General features: G+C 46.1%; 1 protein-coding gene across 1 annotated transcript in view; it reads left to right on the forward strand.

Moving 5' to 3' along the window:
* The first annotated feature begins 3,420 nt into the window (after positions 1 to 3,420).
* The window catches only part of LOC144674362 (uncharacterized protein C7orf57 homolog), a 135,621-nt gene continuing 126,251 nt past the window's right edge, over positions 3,421 to 12,790 (forward strand). The window contains exons 1-2 of the mRNA XM_078535753.1: positions 3,421 to 3,442; positions 4,100 to 4,264. Coding sequence (XP_078391879.1) covers positions 3,421 to 3,442; positions 4,100 to 4,264 — 187 coding nt within the window. The remainder of the gene's footprint in view (positions 3,443 to 4,099; positions 4,265 to 12,790) is intronic.

The following is a 12,790-nucleotide window of genomic DNA, read 5'->3' on the forward strand; positions in this document are numbered from 1 at the left end:
CTACTTAACCAAACTCCCAACTATACAACCCCTTTAAGGCAACAGTTCAAATAGATTCCAAATTTATAAAGTCATCCAGCAATTTAACCACAAGCATCCACTGGTCAATGAACTTCCATAGGCTTTTAACACAGCTTTGGTCGCTGGACAAGCAAACTTCTGCAGGGTGGCCAGAGGCTTTTACCCAAGTCTGTTTCACACAGTCACCTTTCAAGATCTCACATGGCCACACCTCACACAATCTTCCATCCTTCCTTAAATATATTTCTCCATTCTTGATCTGCAAATCCCATTGTTTCAACTTGTCTTTAGAAGTTAATTTTCCAAAAATATAAAAATCTTTCATGTTCTCATTATGGCCAGCACTTTTGGGGAAAATCAAAGTAACAACTTTGCCTTATTTATCTTGCCAGCAGTAAAAATATTATCATGTCCCTTTGAAAATCAAACACTTTTGCACTCATTTAAAAATGCAAATTTCTTTCACCCCGCACTGCTGAGACTTCACACTAGCTTTACTTATCTCCATTTCAAATGCCTGTTTGACACCTCACTTCTTTTGATAATTTAAACCTTGCAGTCTACCTGTCTCTAATGTAATTAAATTAACCACACACACAGAACCATTCGCACACACACAAAAGCCTGTTTTAAAATATCCCACAATAATATTAGGAAAAATATGATAGTTTCTTGACAGTTCACAGATGCAAGGTGAGGATGTTAGGACTGTCCTCACTGCATCTTGTCATCATCCTCTGCGAATATTGTGGCTATTAGGCTCTGCCGCACCTTCATATTGAGGGTGGTGCTCCCCCCATTGGTGAACCAGGCACAGTCTTTACCTTCCTCTGCTCCCTGTAAGCTGTGAGGCATACCGCTAGATCACCAGGCTCCATGATCCGGATGTTCTCCTCCTGCAGGACCAAAGGGAGAGACATGTGGGTTAGCATATGTGTCCTAAGGACCTCTCTTGGTTAAGTTTCAAGGTTCTTTCACGCATACTGGAGAGTGCTGGCCACCACTTGGATGGCCAGTGCGTAGTGTGCTTCATGGCTGTCTGAAACCCCATCCACTTCCACCTCACTCCACTTGACCGATTGGTGGCAGCTTCGGCCACTGGACTGCATGCTGTGCTCTCAGATGAGGCGCAGGGATTCCCCCAACTTGCACTGCAAGGCTGCGCTGTTAGCTTGAACCATGAGAGATACTGGTCCATACCTTAATAAAGACATTGCAAGGGACTCTGAGTGCCTCCACCCATGACTATGCCATGGCCTCCTTTCACAAGGGGATTCTACAACTTGTCCAGTCATCCAATTGTTCTGCAGGCTCTTAAAATGCATATTTAATTTGCACTTTAAATGCGCCTGAGGGGTGAAAAGTTCTGGAGTATTTGGTGGCACATTCATACTTTTGCATTGCTTGAGTGGGTAGAAATGCTTCAGAGGCCCGACTCCAAGCATGTCAATGGAACTGCTGCTGAATAGTCTCAGCAGCAGAAGAATGCTCACTTTTGACAAGCTTTTCCAAGTTTATGGCTGCTTTCCTCACCCTTCCCCCCCCCACCAGCATGTGCATGTGTACTTTCTTCAGTCTGTGCTGTCTTGACCAACCCCCCCCCCCCCCCCCCCCACCAACCTTTGGCCCTACCCACACTGGAGCCCTTGCCCTGGCACCGCATTGAAAGCCAGCTGGGAAAAAGCGACTTGCCTGTGTCCCCCAGAAAATGCGTGCTGCCTTTTCCTTGATGTCCTTCGGGCGATACTTGTGAGCGTTGTGCAAGGTTGTGTGCATTCACCTCCGAATTCCCTTCATGGTTCAGTTTGCCAGGTGCACGCCTTTTAACGACAGTCATAACTCAAGCTGTTCTGAAGTCATGCTGACTTGTGAGGCAAATTTGATGTGGGAGTATGATTCTGGTGTGCTGCCACAATGATGAGGTGCAAATGCATTAAAATTAAGTTCCTGATGTTGGATGGTAGGAAAGACAGCCCGCCATAGACGGACGGAGCAGAAAATCTCAAACTGGTTTCACAACGCCGTAAAACTGATTTTGTTGGCCTTCTCGCCATATTATCCACTCACGCTGCCATGATGCCTGCCACCAACGGGAGAGAGAAATTCTGGCCATAGTTTATGAAGAGCTTCAAGTGATAGCTTCAAAAGAAGCTTTTAATTTACTGGGCATGAGCAAATTTTTCAAGGCAAGCTGCAGTAGTTTGATACTTACTCACTGACCATACTTTATACTAGGTGTTTTCTCCATTGTCTAGTAGTTGGATTTATATGTACTGATAGGTTTCAGAATATGAAATTCAAAATTTTAAAAGATTGGGATACTGCAGCATACAATCATATCCAATAGTGCAAATGTAATTTCGATAGAGGTTTTGGTGATGAAACTCCAATACGGTTAGTTTCAATTTTAAATAGAAACATGGGCTTATATTTTTCTGAATGCTAATAGAATATTAAGTTTGACGAAACTGGTGAGAAAATGGTGATAGGTTGTTACTGCTAGATTCACTTTTGTTCTGTCTATTGAGAATCATTTTAAACATTAACTTTAATGTTAATGGTACAAAGTCTGTCAAAGCAGAATAATCTGTAGGAGTTGCTATGGACTTGGAAGGCAACAGCTCAGGTAAAGAAATATCATTCCCGCACCTTTCAAAGTGTTGAAAAATGTCAAAAATTCAATCTTTCTGGGCTGTGAATGTGCTCAGATCATCCTAAAAATATATTTTGCACCTTCAGCACTTGCATTTTCTTCAAAGGTGTCCAAATTCACCTCTGCGACCCCAATGCTTTTAAAATTGAATACAGCAACCATCAATTTGCTAGTTTAATCAACATTATTCAATTTTAAATAAAAACAGAAAATGCTGGAAATACTCAGTGGATCAGGCAGAGGAGAGAGAAACATAGGGTGGAATTTTCCATTCCGGGACTAAATCCCATGGCAGGGGTGGAAACTGGAATGGGGAGAATTTCCTGCCGCGGAGGTTGGGGGGGTGGGGGTGTTGGTGGTGGCAGAATTCGCGTATCGCTTGATGCTGGCCTAATTAATTAGCATACAGAGGTTTCCTGATGTTTTTCGTGGCAGGGCAGGCTGGATGGCACGCACCCTGCCATCATATCCAGGCACCATATTTAACAGGTGCCAGACATCAACCTACCCACCATTCAAGGAGGGGATGGCCCGCCAATCCCAGGGACCTCCTGCCTCCAGATTCAATGATATGTCCCTGGCATTCCTGCTGAATGAAGTGGAGGCCAGAAGGGGTGCCCTCCAATCAAAGGATGGAACGAGATAGCCGAGCTGACAGACCAAACCAGCATGGGAGGACGTCTCAAGGGTGATCAGTGCCCAGGGCCTCCACCAGAGGACTGCCCTGCAGTGCAGGACATGCAAGAATGGCCTCATTTGCTCTGCAGGGTAAGTGAAACCTCAACTGTTCACATTCACCTCATTGAATGGTAGAGGGGACATGGGCTTCAGTGGCAACATGATAAGGTGATGCTTCATAGCCCCACTGCAGTCCATCTAGTCTGCAGATGCAGAGGACACTGTGGGTCACAACCTTTCCACAAAGCGAGCTCACATGCTGTTTGGTGGGGGTGGAGGGGTTAGACATTGAGGGCACCAGCAAGCTCTGCTAATGACATGCCTCTGTGAGCTTTATCCTTATATCTGCATGTTTTCACCGCTCTGGAGGGTGCTGCCCCAGAACCCTTGTGGACCCCTGCAGTCCATCAATCAGATGTCACGCAATCCAGTGGGTTATTTGTAAGACTAGAAGCATGAGAAAAATACATGAAATCCAATAGCTCTCATCCCTTTCTTCTCCCTCTCTCTGCTATTGTGCCTTAACTTTTTCTGCAAAAAGAGAGAAGACGGAAGGAGGTTGGCCTGACCTGAATAACCTGATGGATTTTGAGGAGCGGGCAGCCCAGCTGGCAGGGGAGGAACCTGACCGAGCCTGCAGAGATGGAGAGGCTGGCTTGCAGCCTCCATCCAGTAAAGATCCATAGAAATCTAAGAGTCACACATTCCTTCAGTTCATGCAGTCACTTGCTCTCTCCTGTCTCACAGGTACCAGCAGGAAGCGGGCAAGGCAGGAGGACAAAACCCTGTTCTGCAGTCACACCAGCCCGCAAAGGATCGAGGACATTGAGGAGGAGGAAGAAAGTGCATCTGTTGAGACATCACAGCAGTCACCTGCACCCTCCACCAGTGCAGAGATGATGGCTGCCAGATGTAGTTCAGGCAGGGTCTCACATTCTGGTGGTCACTGCATGGACACGTGGCGACAGCAGGAGGAGGCAGGGTTAGCCAAGCTCACCGGCACTTGGAGGAATGCTGTGGAAGAGGCATCTGCGAGGTCCGAATCTGATGATGAGCCTCTGGAATCAGCCGTGCACATGATTCTGGAAAGGCAGCAAGAGGTGGGGGAAAATGAGGCAAAGGTGGCGGAGGCCCTAAACAGAGTGGTACATGAGGCAGAGAAGTTTGTCTGCCTTCTCTCTGATGAAGTGGTTCTGACCTGTGCATGCATCGAGGTCCCCATGTGAGGGTGGCAGACGCCATGGAGAATTGCGTCCAGCAGATTCTGCTGGAGATGTGCGCAGACCTGCACTCCTTTGCTGTAGCCATGGGTGAGCTTTCACAGTGGCTATGTGAGATGTGGACAGGGCACCTCGACTTCCCTCCAGGTGCCCCTTCCCCTCAAGGAGTCAGGCTGGGCCCCTCAGTCACCCATAGGGAGGAGAAGCAGCTGTTGGACACCCTGTTGGAGTCCACTCAAGACTCTGAGAGTGTCCGGCCCTTCAGAATCCCCCTTGCCTGTGAACCCAACGGGCGCTGCTGCCCCACAGCAGGACAGCCAAAGTAAGCTGTGGTCCTCCAAGCCTCGGGTCTCCAGAGGACTGCTGCCAAGGTCATCCAAGACAACAGGGCAAACTGGTCAGCAGGCTGCAAGCGATAGGGAATGAAATATTAAGAACCTTTGATTTGACATGTGGTTGTATGGGTGCACTATGATTGTTAATCTTATGACACTTTTGTAAATATAGTCCATTTGCACTTTAATGAGGTCGATGTGGTTTATTTGCCATGTAGTCCTTAAACCTGTGTGTGCCCTCCACCCTCCACCAACATCTTCTGAGGGTCACCCCAACCTGGGACTATGTCCCCCAGAATCATGCATGTGCAGTGAGGCAAAGATATTTGCCATGGCCATTGCGAGCCCTGTGCAAGAAGTCTTCCGCACATGCTAAGCCTTTGCCATTCATACGCTCATCTGTTCCAACCAGCTAGCATTGTAAGTACTACATGCTGAGGTTTCCCTTCAGTTGTCCAGTTGAGGTGACCTGCATCTCCACCTACCCCTGATGACCCAACTCCCATGCAGCATCTTGAGGCTCTGCATTGTTTGGAGCAGTCATGGTTATCGTGACCTTCAGTGTCCAATCGAATGACTTTACCCCTTCCTCTGTCACCCACACCCTCCGCCCAGAAATATTGACTCCCCTAGATGCAATATTTAACCTCCCCAGTGTTACCCTTCAACTGTCCCCCACGACCCTCCATCCTGTGCAGGTGAATGCTGAAGTCCGCTCGCTGTAGTTCTGCCCTCCCCTCATTCCGCTGAATCCCTGAATCCGCCTCTCCTTCCTCATCCTCTCCAACAGCCCTCAGTGCCCCTTCACCTGCTATCACCTCGCCCCCCCCCCCCCGGCAAAGCCACCCCCAACCCTACTGGCTCCCACTGTCCCCTTTACCCCTCACCATCCCTTCCTATCACTGATTCCGTGAGTATGCCTCCCAGGACTCCTCAACTGCCACTACAGACCCCTCCCTCTGAACTGCTTTCCCCTCTTCCCCACCATGTCATTAGCACCTGCACATTGGAATCCCCAATGCCCGTTATCACCTGCACACCCTCCAATGCCAGTTATCACCTGCATGTCCCCCATGCCCATTATCACCTGCACACCCTCCAATGCCCATTATTACCTGCATACCCTCCAATGCCAGTTATCACCTGCATGTCCCCCATGCCTGTTATCACCTGTACGTCGCCCCATGTCGGTTACCACCTGTACATCGCCCCATGTCGGTTAACACCTGTACGTTGCCCCATGTTGGTTACCACCTGCACGTCCCTCCATGTCGGTTACCACCTGCATGGCCCCCCATGTCGGTTATCATCTGCACGTCCCTCCATGTCGGTTAACACCTGCACGTCCCCCCATGTCGATTATCACCTGCACATCCCGCCGTACCCGTTATCACCTGCATGTCCCCACCCTCCCGCTCCACACCAGATCTCCCATTCGATGACTATTGCAGCATCTCTATCGTTCCTCTACCACCCCCAACCTCCCCTTGGCCTCCTCTAGGCCTCCACACCTGCCCCACCTCTTCATTCCTCTTTTCCCCGTCTAATCCCCCACCTAGCACAGACTCTCGCCACACAACAGTACCTCCTGCAGCTTGAAGATCCACCTCATGGAAGAAGCTGCTTCTTTACAATCCAAACCCTGGAAGAAGCTGCTACTTGAAGATCCACCTCATGGATACTGATGCGCTGAGAAGATCCACGTAGTTGATGCTCCACCGACTGCTGCATGTGGTGTTCTAGGGTCCGGTTGCTGGAGGCCTCTATCTTTCCTTCCGATCTCCGCGAGCTGCCATAGACCTTCTTGCAGGTAAGTCCAACATTTGCACGCCACATCAGTCCAGACGTATTCTGGAATGGCTTGAAAATTTACTGGCGGCGCGGATGATTGGGCAGGAGGAACGATTCCGGTTGGGCCTTCATCTGCATCCTATTAATGGGATTCAAAGCGGTTTCATGCCAGCCTCTGGTGGGAATGGTGACCCGATATTTCGGCTCCCGCTGCCCGCCATTAAACCTGGGGTGACTGGAAAGTTCTGCCCATAGTTAATGGGTGAAATTTTTATAGCAAGGGGAGGTGGGTTTAGGTGCGTGTGAGTTAAGTTGATGCCATGTCAGGATCCCAACATTATCCCGCCTCTTCCAATTTTCACCCTGGCCATGGAGGTGAGTGGGAAATCCCTGTGTAGCTGTAGGGTAAGGCATTTAAATAGTCTAATAAACAGTTAAGTTCTGTTTTAGCCAAGGATTCTGGATTCAACAGGCAGCGGATCTATTTCCTGAGATGCTGGAACTCACAGGTTTACCAAGGTGTATGCACAGTGGGGAATGCTTCTTCAGTGAAACTGACAGGCTGGAAGTCTTTGATTAGTAAAACTGAAGAGCTTCAGCCATAGTCAAGTGAGAGGCTACTTTCAGTGCTTGGTGGATGATTGCTGACTTCTTGCAACTTTACCTGTTATTTTCTTGTCTTGCACTTCACTCACTTTCAGCTGCCAGCCTTCACTGTGACATAGGAACAGCTTCTGCAACTCTACGTTGCACCTCTGATGAAGAGCAAGAGGAACAGCAACATCCACTCCAACAACAGCGGCAAGAGCAACACCAACAGCAACACCAGCTGTCTTCTCCTCAGCCACATGCTTCTCCCCAGGGCAGAAGCCATGGACACAGAGATCCAGCTCCCAGGAAGAGAAAGCCCCAATACAAGCAGAGTTTCAGCTCTCTCAACCACCACTGATGCACCACGCCCTCCACCACCAACGCACAGTGTTAACAGTGTGTACCATCTACAAGATGCACTGCAGGAATTCACCAAGGCTCCTTAGACAGCACCTTCCAAACCCACAACCACTACCATCCAGAAGGGCAAGGGCAGCAGACACATGGGAACCCCATCACCTGGAAGTTCCCCTGAAAACCACTCACCATCCTGACTTGGAAATATATTGCCGTTCCTTCACTGTTGCTGGATCAAAATCCTGGAACTCCCTCCCTAACAGCCCTGTGGGTGTATCTACACCAAAAGAACTGCAGCGGTTCAAGAAGGCAGCTCACCACCACCTTCTCAAGGGCAATTAGGGATGGGCAATAAATGTTGGCCGAGCCGGTGATGCCCACATCCCAGAAATGAATTTTTAAAAATGGATGTGTCATCCTTTATGGAACTGATCATTTGCTGTCTGAATGTTTCTATGGACCGATTAGAAAATATTAATAATTATTTGTGTTAAATGGTGCTCAAATCACATTCTCGGAACAATAACAGAAACATAGCGATAAAAAATACGAAAAGCATTAATGTAGAAATATGCAGTTGTTTAAAAGTATTAGAGCACGGGTGATCTACTTAGTTTGCCTGCATTACTTTATCAAGATATTAGCAGACTGCAATCCATTAAATCAGTAAAAGTGAATGGTTCGTATATATTTACATCTAACAAAAAATACTTGAAGTAATACAAGGAAGCGGATACCGTGTTGTATCTGTCAGCTTGAAGGTGACGAGATAGGTGTCGCTATTGATTGCTTTCAACTGAGACTGAAACACCACTCCGAAGAGAGAGTTGTCTCGAGGTTTGGAACACGTCAGTCGGGAGACAGAAAAATCAAAGAGAACCAAAGAATAAAACCCAGTGTCCAGATTTGATAAACTATAGTCAAATCCTCTTTGGGGAATTGATTCAGTGCAGGTTATCAAAATGCCGGCTCCGTGATTTTAACCAATCATAAAGCTCCTGCTCTTGCAGGACCGTGGGAATCCAGTGAACGGCGCCAAGGGAACATGATGCAGAAGAGTGGGAAGCTAAGACCGGAGTGAGGGCAGGCCCCAGATAACAACTACCCGGGAGGAATTCATTTTTTGAAAGTTAATTGCATATGTATGTTGTTGGGGGTGGGGTCACCAGGCTGAAAGTTCGCCTAGGGCTGCAAATATCCTTGCGCCAGCCTTGGTTAGAATTCCTTCTTTTGACAGATCGAGCGCAGGATCCCACTCACCTTGTCTGGCAGCATCGGCGGAGAAGAGCACAGTTGACGTTTCGAGTCCTCATGACCCTTCAACAGAACTAAGTAAAAATAGAAAAGGGGTGAAATATAAGCTGGTTTAATAGGGGATGGGGGGGCGGGGGGGTGGTTGATGGGACAAGCAGCCAGAGATAGGTGGAGATAACCAAAAGCTGTCACAGACAAATGAACAAAGAGGTGTTGAAGGTGGTAATATTGTCTAAAGGAATGTGCTAATTAAGAGTATAAGACAGGACAGATAAGGTACAGATAGCTATAGTGGGGGTGGGGGAATACTAAAAGGTAGAAATAAACAATGGGTGGAAATACATTTAAAAATAATGGAAATAGGTGGGAAAAGAAAAATCTATATAAATTATTAGAAAAAACAAAAAGGAGGGGGAAGAAACGGGAAGGGGATGGGGATGGAGGAGAGAGTTCAAGATCTAAAATTGTTGAACTCAATATTCAGTCCGGAAGATGAGGTGCTGTTCCTCCAGTTTGCGTTGAGCTTTACTGGAACATTGCAGCAAGCCAAGGACAGACATGTGGGCAAGAGAGCAGGGTGGAGTGTTGAAATGGCAAGCGACAGGGAGGTCTGGGTCATGCTTGCGGACAGACCGAAGGTGTTCTGCAAAGTGGTCACCCAGTCTGCGTTTGGTCTCTCCAATGTAGAGGAAACTGCATTGGGAGCAACGAATGTAGTAGACTGAGTTGAGGGAAGTGCAAGTGAAATGCTGCTTCACTTGAAAGGAGTGTTTGGGCCCTTGGACGGTGAGAAGAGAGGAAGTGAAGGGGCAGGTGTTGCATCTTCTGTGTTTGCACGGGGAGGTGCCATGGGAGGGGGTTGAGGAGTAGGGGGTGATGGAGGAGTGGACCAGGGTGTCACGGAGGGAACGATCCCTACGGAATGCCGCCAGTGGGGGTGAAGGGAAGATGTGTTTCGTGGTGGCATCATGCTGGAGTTGGCGGAAATGGCGGAGGAATCTCTTGGACTCCAGCACGATGCCATCACCAAACACATCTTCCCTTCACCCTCCCTGGCGGCATTCTCTTGCCCACATGTCTGTCCTTGGCTTGCTGCATTGTTCCAGTGAAGCTCAACGCAAACTGGAGGAACAGCACCTCATCTTCCGACTAGGCACTTTACAGCCTTCCGGACTGAATATTGAGTTCAACAATTTTAGATCTTGAACTCTCTCCTCCATCCCCACCCCCTTCCTGTTTTTTCCCCCTCCTTTTTGTTTTTTCCAATAATTTATATAGATTTTTCTTTTCCCACCCATTTTCATTATTTTTAAATGTATTTCCACCCATTGTTTATTTCTATCTTTTAGTATTCCCCCACCCTCACTATAGCTATCTGTACCTTATCTGTCCTGTCTTTTACTCTTAATTAGCACATTCCTTTAGATAATATCACCACCTTCAACACCTCTTTGTTCATTTGTCTGTGACAGCTTTTGGTTATCTCCACCTATCACTGGCTGCTTGTCCCAACAAACGTCCTCCCCCCCCCACACACTTAAACCAGCTTATATTTCACCCCTTTCCTAATTTTACTTAGTTCTGTTGAAGGGTCATGAGGACTCAAAACGTCAACTGTACTCTTCACCGCCAATGCTGCCAGACCTGCTGAGTTTTTCCAGGTATTTCTGTTTCTGTTTTTGTTTTGGATTTCCAGCATCCGCAGTTTTTTGTTTTTATAAAAGTAAGGATGTTATGCTTCAGTTATACAGAGCAATGGTGAGACCGCATCTCAAATATTGTGTGCAGTTTTGATCTCCTTATTTAAGGAAGGATGTAAATGCTTTGGAGGTGATTCAGAGGAGGTTTACTAGATTGATACCTGGAATGAGTGGGTTGTCTTATGAGGAAAGCTTAGACAGTCTGGGCTTCTTCCACTGGAGTTTAGAAGAGTGAGGGGTGACTTGACTGAAGTGTACAAAATCCTGATTGGTATTGACAAGGTGGACATGGAAAGGATGTTTCCTCTTCTGGATGAGTCCAGAACTAGGAGGAACTGTTTTAAAATTAGGGGTTGCCTTTTAGGACAGAATTGAGAAGATTTTTTTTTCTCAGAGAGTTGTGCGACTTTGGAACTCTCTGCCTCAGAAAGTGGTGATGGAGGGGTTATTGAATATTTTTAAGGCAAAGGTAGATCGATTCTTGTTAGACAAGGGAATCAAAGGTTATTGGGGGCAGATGGGAATGTGGAATTTGAAACACAAACATGTCAGCCGTGATCTTATTGAATGGTGGAGCAGGCTCAAGGGGCTGAATGGCCTACTTCTGCTCCTATTTCATATGCTCATATGTAGGTTGATAAGCAAATGTTCTTGAGATTTAGGTTCTTTTACATAGAGTTTTTGGTCAAACTCAGAAGCACTGATTGATTTATATGCTCATGCATCTTTCCACATGTACATCAGTGGGACCTGGCAGTAGGTTGCTGTTGATTCTACTGGTTATTGAATGTTGTTGTTATCATTGCCCATGTTGTAGAAACTCTAATTTATATAGAAGAGAAGTATGAGAAGAGTTCAGTAGCACTATTTTTATGGATATATTCCTTTTCAATGACATGCAAGGGTCAAGAGAGCTGGAAGAAAAAAAGATTATGTCTTGTGGTGAAGAACATGTGTAAAGGAGTAATTGCATTCAACCAGCAACACTGGGCTGAGAGGTTTTGTTGATATGCCTATTTCAAATTCCAATGGTTTAACCAGAATTTGGAGGAGATGCAGTTGATTATAGAAATAGTCAGGACAGCTTTGGAGAGTACATATTATTTTGTCTGAATGTACTGATTTGCTTCATTGACCATAAATGGTTGGCAAATCTAACCCAATGCCTGGCAGAAATGTCAATGCTTGTGTATATAATGATAGGTCTGAAGATAATCTGTCTCATGTAATACAATTTATTTGCATAGTAATGTCCTGCAATTTTGGGCAATTGAAAATTAAATGTAGGTTTTGTACTTTGCCTATTCAGATATTAAATTGTTCCCCTCTTCTGTCCATCTAAGAGATATATGTAATTATTTAATAGCTTTGTTTTTTAAAATTTTTGAAGAAAATTTAATAACATTAATATGGCCTGGATTTTTTTAAAAAATGTATTTATTTTGTTATTTGGCTTTTATATTGCATATTTTCAGGAATTTAAGAATAAAATTCCAGAATCCAATTGAGTGAACTTATTACAGCTTTATAATAAGCAGGAAAATAATTAATCAAAAGTCATCTTACTGAGATTTGAATTCTTGTCCTTAATGAAGCTTCCACTGATACCAGGTAAAATGAACAATTTTCCACAATGGATTTTATGGTAATTTTGAAAAAGGAAAGAAAAGCTTCCACCTATACAACTCCTTTGACAATCAAGTCGTCCCAAAGTGCTTTACAGCCAATAAAGTACTTTGTAGTACAGTGACTGTTGTGCTGTAGGTAACCTGGTAACCAATTTATGCACCACAAGATACCACAAACAACAATTATGATAATGATCAGATAATCTATTTTAGTGATGTTGGTTCGGGGTAACCAATGGCCAGTACACCAGGGACAACTCCCCTGTTGTTCTTCTAATAGTGCCATGGGATTGTTTACATCCACCTGACAGGGCAGATGGAGCCTTGATTTATCACCTCATCTGAAAGACAGCACCTCTGATGGTGCAGCACTCACCATCACTAGCCTGGCACTAGACAGTACTGCACTGGACTGTCATATGAATGTATGAATTAGGAGCAGGAGTAGGCCATTTGGTTCCTTAAGCCTGCTCCGCCATTCAATAAGATCATGGCTGATCTGATTGTGGCCTCACCTCCATATTCTGCCTACCCCCAATGACCTTTGTCTCCCTTGTTAGTC

This window comes from Cetorhinus maximus, chromosome 3 (genome assembly GCF_964194155.1).
Source record: "Cetorhinus maximus chromosome 3, sCetMax3.hap1.1, whole genome shotgun sequence".
Classification (NCBI taxonomy): Eukaryota; Metazoa; Chordata; class Chondrichthyes; order Lamniformes; family Cetorhinidae; genus Cetorhinus; species Cetorhinus maximus.